Source organism: Anoplophora glabripennis, unplaced genomic scaffold (genome assembly GCF_000390285.2).
Source record: "Anoplophora glabripennis isolate ALB-LARVAE unplaced genomic scaffold, Agla_2.0 scaffold57, whole genome shotgun sequence".
NCBI lineage: Eukaryota > Metazoa > Arthropoda > Insecta > Coleoptera > Cerambycidae > Anoplophora > Anoplophora glabripennis.
The window spans coordinates 1,376,744-1,388,738 of NW_019416296.1; the positions used below are offsets into that span (position 1 = coordinate 1,376,744).

Here is an 11,995-nt window from a genome sequence, read left to right on the forward strand (position 1 = left end):
CTAAATGGTTCGGCGACACCGCTTTTCAGAAAGAAACCGTTTACACATTATTCTTAATGCACAGTTGATGTTTACTCGTGTAGAAATTTTGACGATTTAAAGATAATTAAGGAAAACCATTTGGAAAGTAACAACTTCAACACACTGTATCTCGAAAACAGGGCGTCTAAGAAACAAAATTTATATGAACTACCCCTATTTATTTTCCCATGAGGAACTTGCACACAAGTTTTTTTGAAACATGAACGGGACACCCTGTATAGATCGTGAAAAAAAAATTAGATTGCAAATATACTTACACCTATATACATTAAATATAAATCATACTCTAAAAAATTGTATGAGTCCCACATTTCATTATCAAAATTTGTTCTATATAATTTTCACAACTGTCGCTGTTAAGTATACTCGTATTAACTTTCAATTTTTTAATATTTCATCTTATAAAAACTGCTTTAATTAATATTAAATGTATACTGTAAACAATATAGTTTTTACAACAATTTTAAAATGTCCTATCCTGTTTAATACCAAATGTTGTCAATCGGAAAGAGATATGGCAAAAAAAATTTTCTGCCGGATCTATATAATATGTATATAAATTAAAACCCTAAATAAACAGCAGTAGTACCTCTTACTAATGTAACAAAATCGTAGAACAAATTGTATATAAGGCAAGTCTTTATTTAAACATTAATTTTTTTTAAATATATTTGCATTTAATATGGCAGTATTACTGAAGTTTGTGTTATTCCTCCCATAAAACTGGAATTAAAATTATAAGTGAATAATAGGATGTGTGATGTGTTAGCAATTATCCATTGAGATGGTAAATAGGTAAAAAATTTGTTAACTGAATTTTGTAAAATGTGACAATGAAAAAAAAGTAGGCTTTGATAACTGGTAATAAATTGAAATGTTATGTGATGTAATAGAATAAATACCTTTTTCAGAATAGTATTTCTTAACCTTCCGGGGCTAGCGTGTGGTCTGTCAGTCCACAGCTCTTTTCTTTTGCCGTTTACCACTTAACCACCCCCTTCTCGAATCAGAGCATTTCGGTATTCTTCAAGAATCAAATTAGTCGTATTATATGAGAGCTTGAAGCGTGGGTGTGTTTTTGTTTTTATGTTATAAAATATTGCGGAGTGGGAGTCCGCCGTCAGTCCCCAATCCCATTTTTGACCTCACTATTAATATTTGTGTTTTAAAAGTTTTTGAAGGTAAATAAGTATGATTGTGCTAGAAACACACGAAGGTAGCCTATGGTTATTTTTTATTCCATATTAAATTTAGCTGCAGTCGATTCCATGGTTTTTTACAATCTACAAAATGTAGATAAAAATATGACATGCCAAATATTTATGCACCTGCTGTCTTCCGAGTTGACTAAAAATCATATTCGTTTTCGTGCAACTTTAACTTCTCTACCGCAAACTATAAGATCAAGAATTAAAGAAATTCTTCAAATTGATAATGCTGTTGCACCTGGTCCACCAAATGCAACCGCTGCAGTTACTGCGACAGGAGAAAAAATCAACCAACGCGTTTTTCTTGCAAAACGTGGAAAATGTAGGTCATTTGACACCTATATGTTTGAAATGTCACAGTGAATAGTTTTATATAGTTTTATGATAAGTTTATATGTATTCTATTCATATTTAAGTAAATACCTACGTTGATTGTATGTTTTTAGTAGCTAGTTTTAAGAATGTTAACTTTTCTGCTGAGTTTCTAATAATGACAAGAATATATGTTCCTATATGTTCTTACATTGCAAAATTAATGTTGTTTAATTATTTTTTATGCTTCTATATATAAATAAACAAAAACAATTGCAAACTTTTTTATAATTGCCTCAAATCTAGTATGTGGACGCACAGTCCGTCACCATCGCCGGATCACAAAAATTTCACGCCAGTCCCGGAAGGTTAATGAAAAGGGGAAAAGTTTATATAATGTAAAACAAAATGTAATAATCATTAACACCACAAACTGAATCAAAAGTTTTAGAATGAATGAAACTACCCACAGCTCGAAATTTTTTTATCTTTTTTTATCATTTTGGTAAATTCGGTTAACTGCTTTGTTTTGAACAGGAGAAACTTACGTCAAATTTTTATACTTAATTATGGCTCTGATTTTTAATAAAACTAATAATAATAAAAAAATAAACTCAATTCTGATCATCTTCAAAATATCACAAATTATATAAAAATTTATCACTGACTTGGTGATGTGGATTTGCTTTTTTTTAAATACTGTCAAAACATTTGTTTCCAAATATAATAACAAAATTTATGTTTGGGCACAATAAATATATTTTACAGGAAATTTTCAAAATACAGTGTTACATGATAACTTGCCCAAAATGATGGATTGTTTTATTCATCTAAATTTTAGAATAATTTCTAACATAAACAGTTGTCCTTAAAGCCGTTGTGTATTAAACCAAGGTCTTAAAAATCAAAGAAAAAAAGTATTAGCATAATCATCTCAATATTACAATCTTTACGAGTAAGAGGATATGTGAGAAAACATCGAAAATATAGGGTTCCTAAATAAGCGTTGCAATGAAAAACTGTAAATTCCTCTTGAAAAATGAAACACTTTTTTCCTCTTCCATTTTTCTCTCCGAGCTTTCATTTTCGAGGTACACTTTAATTTTTTTTTTTTTAGCTTTTGGCCAATATCCGTTTGAACTGCAGGATTGAACTTTTGTACAGGTATCGTAAGGGTTTCTCCTCCCTAACTTTTACGCCACTGGAAAAATTGACATTTGACGACAAATTCTGAAGCGCCAATGAATTTTACACTCTAAAGTCAACCACCGGATGGGAACATCTAAAATGCATCGTTTATGAAATCCACGTCAATATTATCAAAGTGTTGACCGATAGGAGTGAAGCCGCAGCAGCAGAAAGAAATATGATTCAAAGATGTAATGTGTACATTGAAGTCCACGAACTTAATTTTGTACAATATTTGTAAATTTTACTCGCGAAATTGATAAAAAAAGTTAAAATCCTATCTATTGTTAAATTTCGTTAAAATTGTTAATTATTACTACCTATTTTGTGAATTACAAAATATTTTCGAAACGTTAGCAAAATGTTTGTTTTTGTTCATAAAAAGTCATTTTCTTGAAAACGGTTGACTTTAGAGCAATGAACTAAGAGAACTCTTTTTGTGTAAAATTCATTGGCTCTTCAGAATTTGCTGTTAAATGTCAATTTTTCCAATGGCGTAAATGGCGTTTTGACACAGTGTATTTTGAAAACGAAAGCCCGGAGAGAAAAATGGAAGAGGCAAAACATGTTTCTGTTTTCAAGAGGAATTTACAGTTTTCCTTTGCGACACTTATTTAGGAACACCCTGTATTTTGAAAATAATTTTACATTTGACTTTATAAATTGTTAAATTGTACTAAAACAGGAAAAGCTATGAAAAAACTTTTGTTAAACATAAAATATAAAAAAAAAATTGTAATATTTCTTTTGGACCACTGTTTCGAGACTTTTCTTCACGTTAAATGACATTCATGCAAGAATTGTGCACACAGAATTTCATTTCAATATCATTTATTCAAAATATATTTAGAAACATCTTTTTTTTTCAAATTTTAAAACCCTGTATCTTGAAAGCTTCAAGTGCATTGAAATATTTTTAAATTTGGATTACAAAACCGCTCCTTCATATTTGACAGGTTGTTGCATTATACCTTATTTCTTTCTTTCGAACAACACTGTATATCGACATGGAGCTTAGTTTTAAGTATCTTCTGGGAAAGTGATTATTTTTTTATTACTGCAAAAATACCGTTTTGATTAATTTTTGGTCAATGCCGAGAAGTCATGTATTTAAATAAATATATTAATCATTTTGCTTAGGAAACGGTAGATATAAAGTTGATTTTTCAAAATGAAAAAATGTTAGTAATAGTAGTAAATAAATGTTGCCTTTCTTATTAGAAAGAAAATTACTACTGAACACAATTCTGTCAAAAAAAATATTGGCTGTTATTATTTTAATTAGGCCATGCTTAATATTAAAAGAACCTTAATGATTTCCATTGGTAAGCTATACATTTTCAATAAAAGTAAGGTATTTCAATGATCTTCGATAAAAATTTTACATAAATATAATTAGAATCTGTAAATCATATATTACACGATATTTTTATAAAAGGAGTACATGACATTTACTTTGAAACCGTTTAATGAAACATCCTTCAACACATTTGGTGTACATTTTTAGTTGACGTCGGGTTAATTGAAGACAATTAGAAAACCTAAAGAGAAACTTCTCTTTTACTTATTACTTAGACGTAATATACCCTCCATTATCACTTAATTATAACTTTTTGGCTCCTAATTTCATGGGACCTCCTACGGTTCGACTAGCCCTTCTAGCCTCGAGTTCCTTTTGGCGCATCAATTTCCGCTCTTCCCGTTTTTTCCTCGCCTCTTCCAACTTAGCATTGCTAGACCCGGAATTTTCTTCAATAGGTTCAAATTCGGATTCCTCCCAGGCGTGTTGGGGAGATCTGCCGGTTTGGGGCTGGATCAAACCTGCTGAATTTTTTTGGTGATTTGGTAATATAGGAGCGGTATCGCTAGGGCTCCACGCCTCTGAAGGAGATGTCAGCTCAGCCTCGGCTTCCTAAAGAAGAAGTTTGGGAAATAATGAAGAAAAGCAGACTTCAAAAAGGCTTAGATATATCTATTAGATCCGCCAACAAATTAGAAAATTTATGTAGAAAGTAGGCCAATTTCAATAATTTTGTGTTGTCGAATAACTTTTTTACAATTTTTTTCATTTAACAGGACATTTCAGCGACAATAAAAAGAAAAAATTTAAAGAAATATCCAATTAAGTAAAAAAAAGTAACAAAAGAAATGCCACAAGTAAATAATTACTGACGGTAACATTTTCATTTGTGGAAATTTTTTATTTATGACAAGTTTTATGCAGTTTTTTTTGCATAGAACCTAGTGGCATCCACAATATTTTCCTTATAACACGTTCAATTCCTAGACTATCCCTAAACCTCAACAATTTAGAGTATAAATAAGATAGAGAAGTAAGGGCAGCGTATCATTAATCGATGATGGTACTGATTCATTTCATTTAGTAAAATTTCACAAAAAAGGTCATACAAGCCCAGAACATCTCAATTCTTTTGAATATCTCCTCGAGAAATACAAGAAACCCCTCAAGTGTCAAAATTGGTCTGCCGTGTAAAATAATATATATCTTTTCATAAACATAAATCTTTAAACGCTCTGATCCGTTTATGAATACATTTTTTATACAAAAAAAATTACTATAACAGATTTATTTAAAATTTGAGAGGTATTCGAATTACATTACATGTCTAAAATTAGTTATATTAGGCGAAAAATGTCCTTACAACAAATACAATACATAAAGTCTTTGATATCTTGTACTTGCACCTCTCTTATGAACACAAAACCGCACTTGCCTCTCTTAAACCGACCCATATCGTACTTTGGTTACTCTGTCAGGAACTGACGATGTTATAAACATATCCTCCGATTTCAATATGCATGTTTTAAGAATCTAGTACAGGGATCATTTATTTAAATAAGCAAAGCAAGATTTTTATTTATATATTTATAACTTACTGGTTCTTCTTCTAAACTACCCCACTCTTCATTATCCCACCCATCGGTAACTTTAGTAGCAGGCCCAGAACCGGAAGGAGGGCTAGTCGGATCGCTGGTACCTGTCGCACACCCGCTACCGCTGCTACTCGCCATTTGACCACCAGTCTTAAAAAAATCAAAATTTAATAGTGAAATTTACATATTTTTTAACAGATTTTTTGGTACTACTGGAAAAACTAAGTCTACACTTTCTTTTCAGAATTTTTTAAGGATGGTAAAATATTTTAAAAACTGCAAAAATTCAAGACATATGACATCCACTCGCCTTGATTGCAACAACCAATGAAACAAAAGACTTCAAAAAGTTTCTGTACAGCCCAGACCTTTCTGTCAACTACCAACATAAAATTTTGACATCTCAAATTGTATTTGCTTCATTGTACATTTTGTATACAGGGTGGAACTCTAAGAATCAATTTTTTTTGGGGTAATAGCAAGCGTTCTCCTGAATACGAATCTATAATCATTACAACTGTATGAAACCAATTTATAGTACATGTTAAAAGTGCCGGACTGACGACGGAAAGGTCTAATAGTTGCAAGCGACAAGAAACAGACGAAAATGTGCAACGCAGAATACACACATTATGGTTCCGGAAAAGGGCTACGGCAGATTGGCGCCAGGGACAAGATACATATACCTGCAAGCGACTCCAAAAGAGGACTCTTCGATAAATACTCGCCTCAAAAACATTTCTTTTCACTGCACTTTATTTTCAATAAAAAAATACCTCTTATTTTACCATTGAGAGAGAGTTTTATTTGCTGCACACCGACAGTAACCCTCAAAACTAATGGAGGGGCAGAGAGTGAAACTGCAATGGAAAATAATTTTGCAAAAACAGTAGCTTTGCAACATTCTATTTTAGAGTCACCATTCTTTTTATGTATCAATGCCAACGAAGGGCCAAAGTTTAAAAAAAAATATTGAGTGTTCTTATAAAATTCATACTTTTTACATAATTGTAAGACTAATTTATGTTTTAAAATAACTAATTTTGCTGTTCTATAAAATATACACACTAAAAAATAAACAAAAATACTTATTAATCTAATTGATCTCAAATATTTTTGAAATATAAAGTTTAAAAAATATATACTTTGTTTAGTTTGTAAATCTTGTCATTGACCTCTAATATTGACCTAATTTAGGTATTAATATCAATCCACCTGATGTGATATGACAAGGTGTTAAGTGGACAAAAAACAACTTCCGTTGATTTGATGAAACAAGAATAGTTGAATATGTCTACGTTACTTCATTTGGTTTGTTTTAATTTTCAGTTTATCAGTTTAAGATACGATAAGTAATTTTGCAACATTCTGCATTATTTTTTTGTCTTTATTGTTCGATTTTTGTGTGATATTATAAAAAGGAAACATGAGATTTGACAACAATGCATGCCACAGCTTGCGCTCGTGGTTAGCGAACATTGTTTTTTGAGGTTATACTAGCCTGATCAGAGATGGAATATGAAAATCACAAAAAAAAGTAAAAAAAAAATCAGTCTTCATGATGGAATTTAGGACAACAAACTTATGATATACCTTTCTAAAGGTCAAAGATAACTTCCACATAAAATAACTCCCATTCAAAGTTACACCCTGTATATACACATGTAAGTAGTGTTACTGTATTTTAAAGACGATAGAATTTGACCTTGTCAAAGTATATTTCCATAAATATCCGTGAACTAACAAAAGTTGGTTGTTTTTTAGCTGATAATTTTGAACTATTCCAAAACTATATCGTCATTTTACGACAAATGTAAAAATTAAGGCAATTACGGATTCTGATTCCTTATAAGCTGTACAATCGCAGCTACACAACAGAAATTCGACTTTTAGATTAGTGAGACATCCCCAAAGTTTTTCTGGTCATACCTCCATATCGCCCCAATTGTCATTATCTTCCCAGTGATTGTAGTCATAATCCGAGACAGAGTCGTTGCCGCGACTGCCTTCTTCATGTTCCAGTGAAGTCATGGAAGTTACGCTAGAAGTTGTTGTTGAAATACTGCTACTGGAAGGTTGCTCTGAAAAGAGTATACTTTAAACTTAATTTCCATGATCTTAGTAACGAAAAATCTAAAAATGTTTCTAAAATAAAGAATTAATTTTTACCTAAAGATCCTGGCTTGCTTAACATCTTGTTGCCCATAGGATTCACCGACTTCACCGTATCGGATTGACTTCGATAGAATTTGGCAGTAACGGCAGTAACGGCCCAACCTGCCCAGGTGGCTGCGGCATTACCCAAACTGGGCGTAGCTGTGTTCACATCTGCCTCTAAAATTAGTCAACGATAATTCTATTGTCTCAAGGAAAAGAATAATGGACGTACCCATACTTTCCCTTAAACTGGGATCTTCTGACACTTTTTCTAGCTTCCCTAAGAATCCTTTAATCGTCCGGAAAACCGAATCCCTAACAGATTTTTCGGGATCCATGGTTAATTGACAGAGAGCTGGAAGTATTCTTGCTGAGACTTCTGATAACAGGTAGTACTGTTGCGTAGCAGCTAGTGCCAATACACCTAAGAAACAATTCGGTAAATATAAATATTGAAAAATATGGAAAGAATATTTAAGTTTAAGTAGTTGCATACCTGCGTTTCTTGCCGGTGGAAAAGGATCCCTCATGGCTCTGATGAATGCAGATATAAGAACTTTCTGACGGATTTGAGGATGCAGATGTTGCGCTATTTTTCCTAGGCACACAGTGGTATTCGTACGAATACCACCTTGGTCGTCTTTAGACTGGAGTCTCGCAAAATGTCTAAGCACTTCTATATTCAAATTGTTGTAACTTAACTTAGGTGCTAGATGTATCACAGACTAAAAAAATTAATGTTTATAAAGTTTTCAACTTATTTACATTTACTAATTTTTGATCCAATAATGAAGAATTTGGCACACCCACCCTAAAACGTATTGGTACACGTGTTACATAATGTATGATATTTGTGATTTTTAGTTTATATTTATGCAATAATACCAGTTTTATTTAATTTTACAATATTTGACCTGTTTTATTACACATTTTTAAAGGTTACATATAAATAAGTGTTTTTTTACAGTTTCAAAAGTCTCGTGTATGTTACAAGTATGTATATTATATCTAGTTTATGATTTGTTGTTATCATGAATGATTCATTTTCTAGTTGGCAGCCCCAAATTTGACCAATAAATTGACCGATTTATTGCAACAAGTAAAAAAAATAATAACAAAAGCTGCAATATTTATTACATTAATTTAAAATCACTCTCATAGAGAAAGTATTCTAGCTGATAATTTCTATGCCTTTTTTTTGGCAATATTATTTAATTGTCTTGGAAAAAGTGTAAGTGGTAGTACATTTTTATCTAGCAAGTTAAAAATATATTTAATTAATGATAACGTGAGAAACAGTGATGACATATACTTTGTAGGTTATATCTCATCCACACTAAGTACATACTTACATACTTAGTATGCATGAATGTCATTTCACAGAGAAAAATTTAAAAATCAAATTAGAATGATAGATCATAAAAACACATATACAGTTCATTTTAGCATTGCCTCCTTTAGTTAAAAAAAAGATTTTTGACTACACAACAAAGAACAAATATAACGTACCTGGTTGTACTAAAAAAATGTGTATGTACTTGTTTAGTGTTTTAAGTAGTGCTGGCAACTGAAACCGGTTTTTTGGATAGTCGGTTAACCGGTTTCGGATAATTCGGATTTTTATGAAATCCGAAAACCGGTTATTCGATTCTTCAAATATCCGAAAACCGGTTATTCGGTTATTCGAATCTTCAAATATCCGATTATTCAAATAACCGATTATTTGATAATCTACTTCCTTTTTTTTTTTTTTTTTAGGCATCGATTTGTCCGATTGTAATTGACCTTAGACAATTTCTCCGGGTCTGTCTTTGTAAAGCACCGATTTTCAGGTATCCGGTTTTGGCGATTCAAGTAACGGGTTATTCGAATAACCGGTTTTAGCAACTATTCGACTAACCGGTTTTATCTGAAATCGGTTTTTACGGAACCCGGTTAACCGGTTTCACTTTTTTCCGGTTTTTGCCAGCACTAGTTTTAAGGTGAAATATGCTTATGGCCGCATATTGTGATCTAAACTTTTCAGAAAAATTTTTGATCGGTTGGGTTGGATATAATAGGGTTGTTCTGCATAAGAAAATCAGACTTCAAGACTGTAATTATTCACAATTAGGAATACATAGAATCCCTATAAATTTCTAATTTTTTAGCTAATTCAAATAATAGACATTCCAAGAACTTTTTGAAGGGCCTAGGTAAATAGTAAATGATGGCTTTAACAACACAAGAAACAGTAACAGAAAAATATAAAAATCACATCAATAATATTCAAAATTAAGATCTATTTTTCCTATAAATCTCTTGGAGTTTATTATTAAGAGTAGTGAATGGTAACAATTTGTTAAATAATTTATTGCATTAAAAAACAGCAAATGTAAAACAGTTTACGAATGATTAGATATTGCTATACTTACTTTGACAGTCTGTTCTCGAATGGTGGGGTTAGTATCCATGAACCCATGAGCAATTTGAGGAAATATTTGATCGTTAACTGTACCAGCCTGCAAATGTCCGATAAAGAATTCTAACTGTTGCAGAAGTCTTGATCGGGTAGCCCTGTCGTTACTTCCAAATAATTTCACTACGCATGGCACAATCTTCTTCTGATACTCACTTTCATCCAACAATTTTCCTAACTACAATGAACAGAAAAGCAATGGAACAATAATGTGAATTACGGTAAAGTAAAACAAAACATAATAAAAAATTTACATCATATAATTTTATCAAAAACATGAATCTCACAATTCATAACAACTTATACAGTTACGGAACAATAATTTGTAAAATTCTTTATAAAGAATGAACATTGTACATTAATAAAATCTCTTACCTTAAACATTGGGGCTAATACAGCAGAACCAGCATCTCCATATTCAAATGCTGTAATTAACTGTGGCAAAATCTTGTGTTTACATACGTTATCTGGGAAGTTGTCCAAGTGGGGAGTAAGATTAGAAAAAAATCTATTTTTTTCATTTTTGTCCTTAATTTGAATCTCTTCAAGAAATAGCAAAGTATCAACCAAATCATTCTTGAAATAACCACCCAACTTGCGACACCTCGTTATAATATCGGCAGGATTGGGTCTAGAAGCTGGATTAGAACCCACGAGTTCACAGTACAAGGGACCTAACTGTTTTGGTATCTAAAATAATTCAGTAATAAAACATGTCTCATTAAAGTAACTACAAATAATACTTTATCGAGTTTTTTCAACAAAGCTTGCTGTGGAAGGGGTCCATTAAACACCTCCCAAATGAGACATCCTAAGCCCCACATATCGTTAGAACTGCAATATTTTTAAATGTAAAAACACCACATTTGAAAAGACAATAATGTTACCATTTTGTTGCAGACCGTTGCTTACTAGGATCATTTTTCTCAGGAGGGTCATATACATCCAAAGATTGAATAAGCTTAAAAGGAAAGTTAGTATCTTGCACGCTAGTTACATATTCTACACCTCCAAGTTTCCACTCTCCGGAAGAATTAACAAATACAGACCAAATATTCACATTATTATGTCGAAGATTTCCATCATTATTTAAAAATGACAGAGCTCGCTAAAATTATTAAACCATAAGCAGATATTATAAATTAAATTAAAGCAACATACCGTTATTTGAAAAATACCCCAAGCTACGTACAGATCTCTCTGAGGTCCATCTAATGGCAATTTCTCTAAATGTTCACCTAGAGGATCTACATATTCTGTTGCCAAATATAAGACTTTTTCTGACTCTAAGCTATCCAAGTATGTAAGCACGCTAGGATGCCTCAAAGTCTTTAATCTTTTGACTGCTGCTTTAGCTATTTCTAACTGGGCATCTGAATTGTTTTTAATGTCAAAGACAAAAACTGAAACTTCTTCATTTGAGCCCTGACAATAAATTAATCACGTTTAATGCAGGTTTTATAACTACTTCACACTTACCTTTTTTTTGCCTTTGTGAAGGGTCCATACACTTTTATTTTCTAAACTTGGAACTAATTCTCCAATTTCAAAATTAAAATCTTTAGATGGATCGCGAGAAAAAAACGACCACATAATGATATTTAATTACGCCTGTATATATTTTTGTAAACATTTAAAAACTTAACCTAAACACCGTTTTCCATTTTCTACTTGACATTACTGACGTTTATTATTTTGACGTCTACATTAAATTGCTCTTCTTCTTCATAAAATT

The 11,995-nt window shown here is 31.7% G+C and overlaps 1 protein-coding gene across 2 annotated transcripts; it reads right to left on the minus strand.

The window, feature by feature from the left end:
- Nucleotides 1-3,351: 3,351 nt before the first annotated feature.
- Nucleotides 3,352-11,947, minus strand: LOC108917511 (N-terminal kinase-like protein). 2 transcript variants are annotated; one of them, XM_018724143.2, is made up of 12 exons: nt 11,740-11,947; nt 11,422-11,685; nt 11,148-11,368; nt 11,004-11,094; nt 10,636-10,950; nt 10,217-10,438; nt 8,299-8,527; nt 8,035-8,226; nt 7,815-7,973; nt 7,575-7,726; nt 5,649-5,795; nt 3,352-4,662 (listed from the first exon to the last, which is right to left on the minus strand). In XM_018724143.2, exons 1-12 carry the CDS (start codon nt 11,851-11,853, stop codon nt 4,354-4,356), a joined length of 2,415 nt encoding a protein of 804 aa, XP_018579659.1. In that variant the 5' UTR covers nt 11,854-11,947; the 3' UTR covers nt 3,352-4,353. The 2 variants fall into 2 exon arrangements, with proteins under 2 accessions (XP_018579659.1, XP_018579657.1); XM_018724141.2 differs by having other exon boundaries at nt 7,815-7,979.
- Between the last annotated feature and the right edge of the window lie 48 nt (nt 11,948-11,995).

Coding starts and splice junctions, on each gene's coding strand:
- LOC108917511 (XM_018724141.2), bottom strand. CDS start 11,853: ATGTGGTCGTTTTTTTCTCGCGATCCATCTAAAGATTTTAATTTTGAA. Junction 8,227..8,298: donor TCCACCGGCAAGAAACGCAG/GTATGCAACTAC, acceptor ATTGTTTCTTAG/GTGTATTGGCACTAGCTGCT. Junction 4,663..5,648: donor GTAGTTTAGAAGAAGAACCA/GTAAGTTATAAA, acceptor CTTCTTCTTTAG/GAAGCCGAGGCTGAGCTGAC.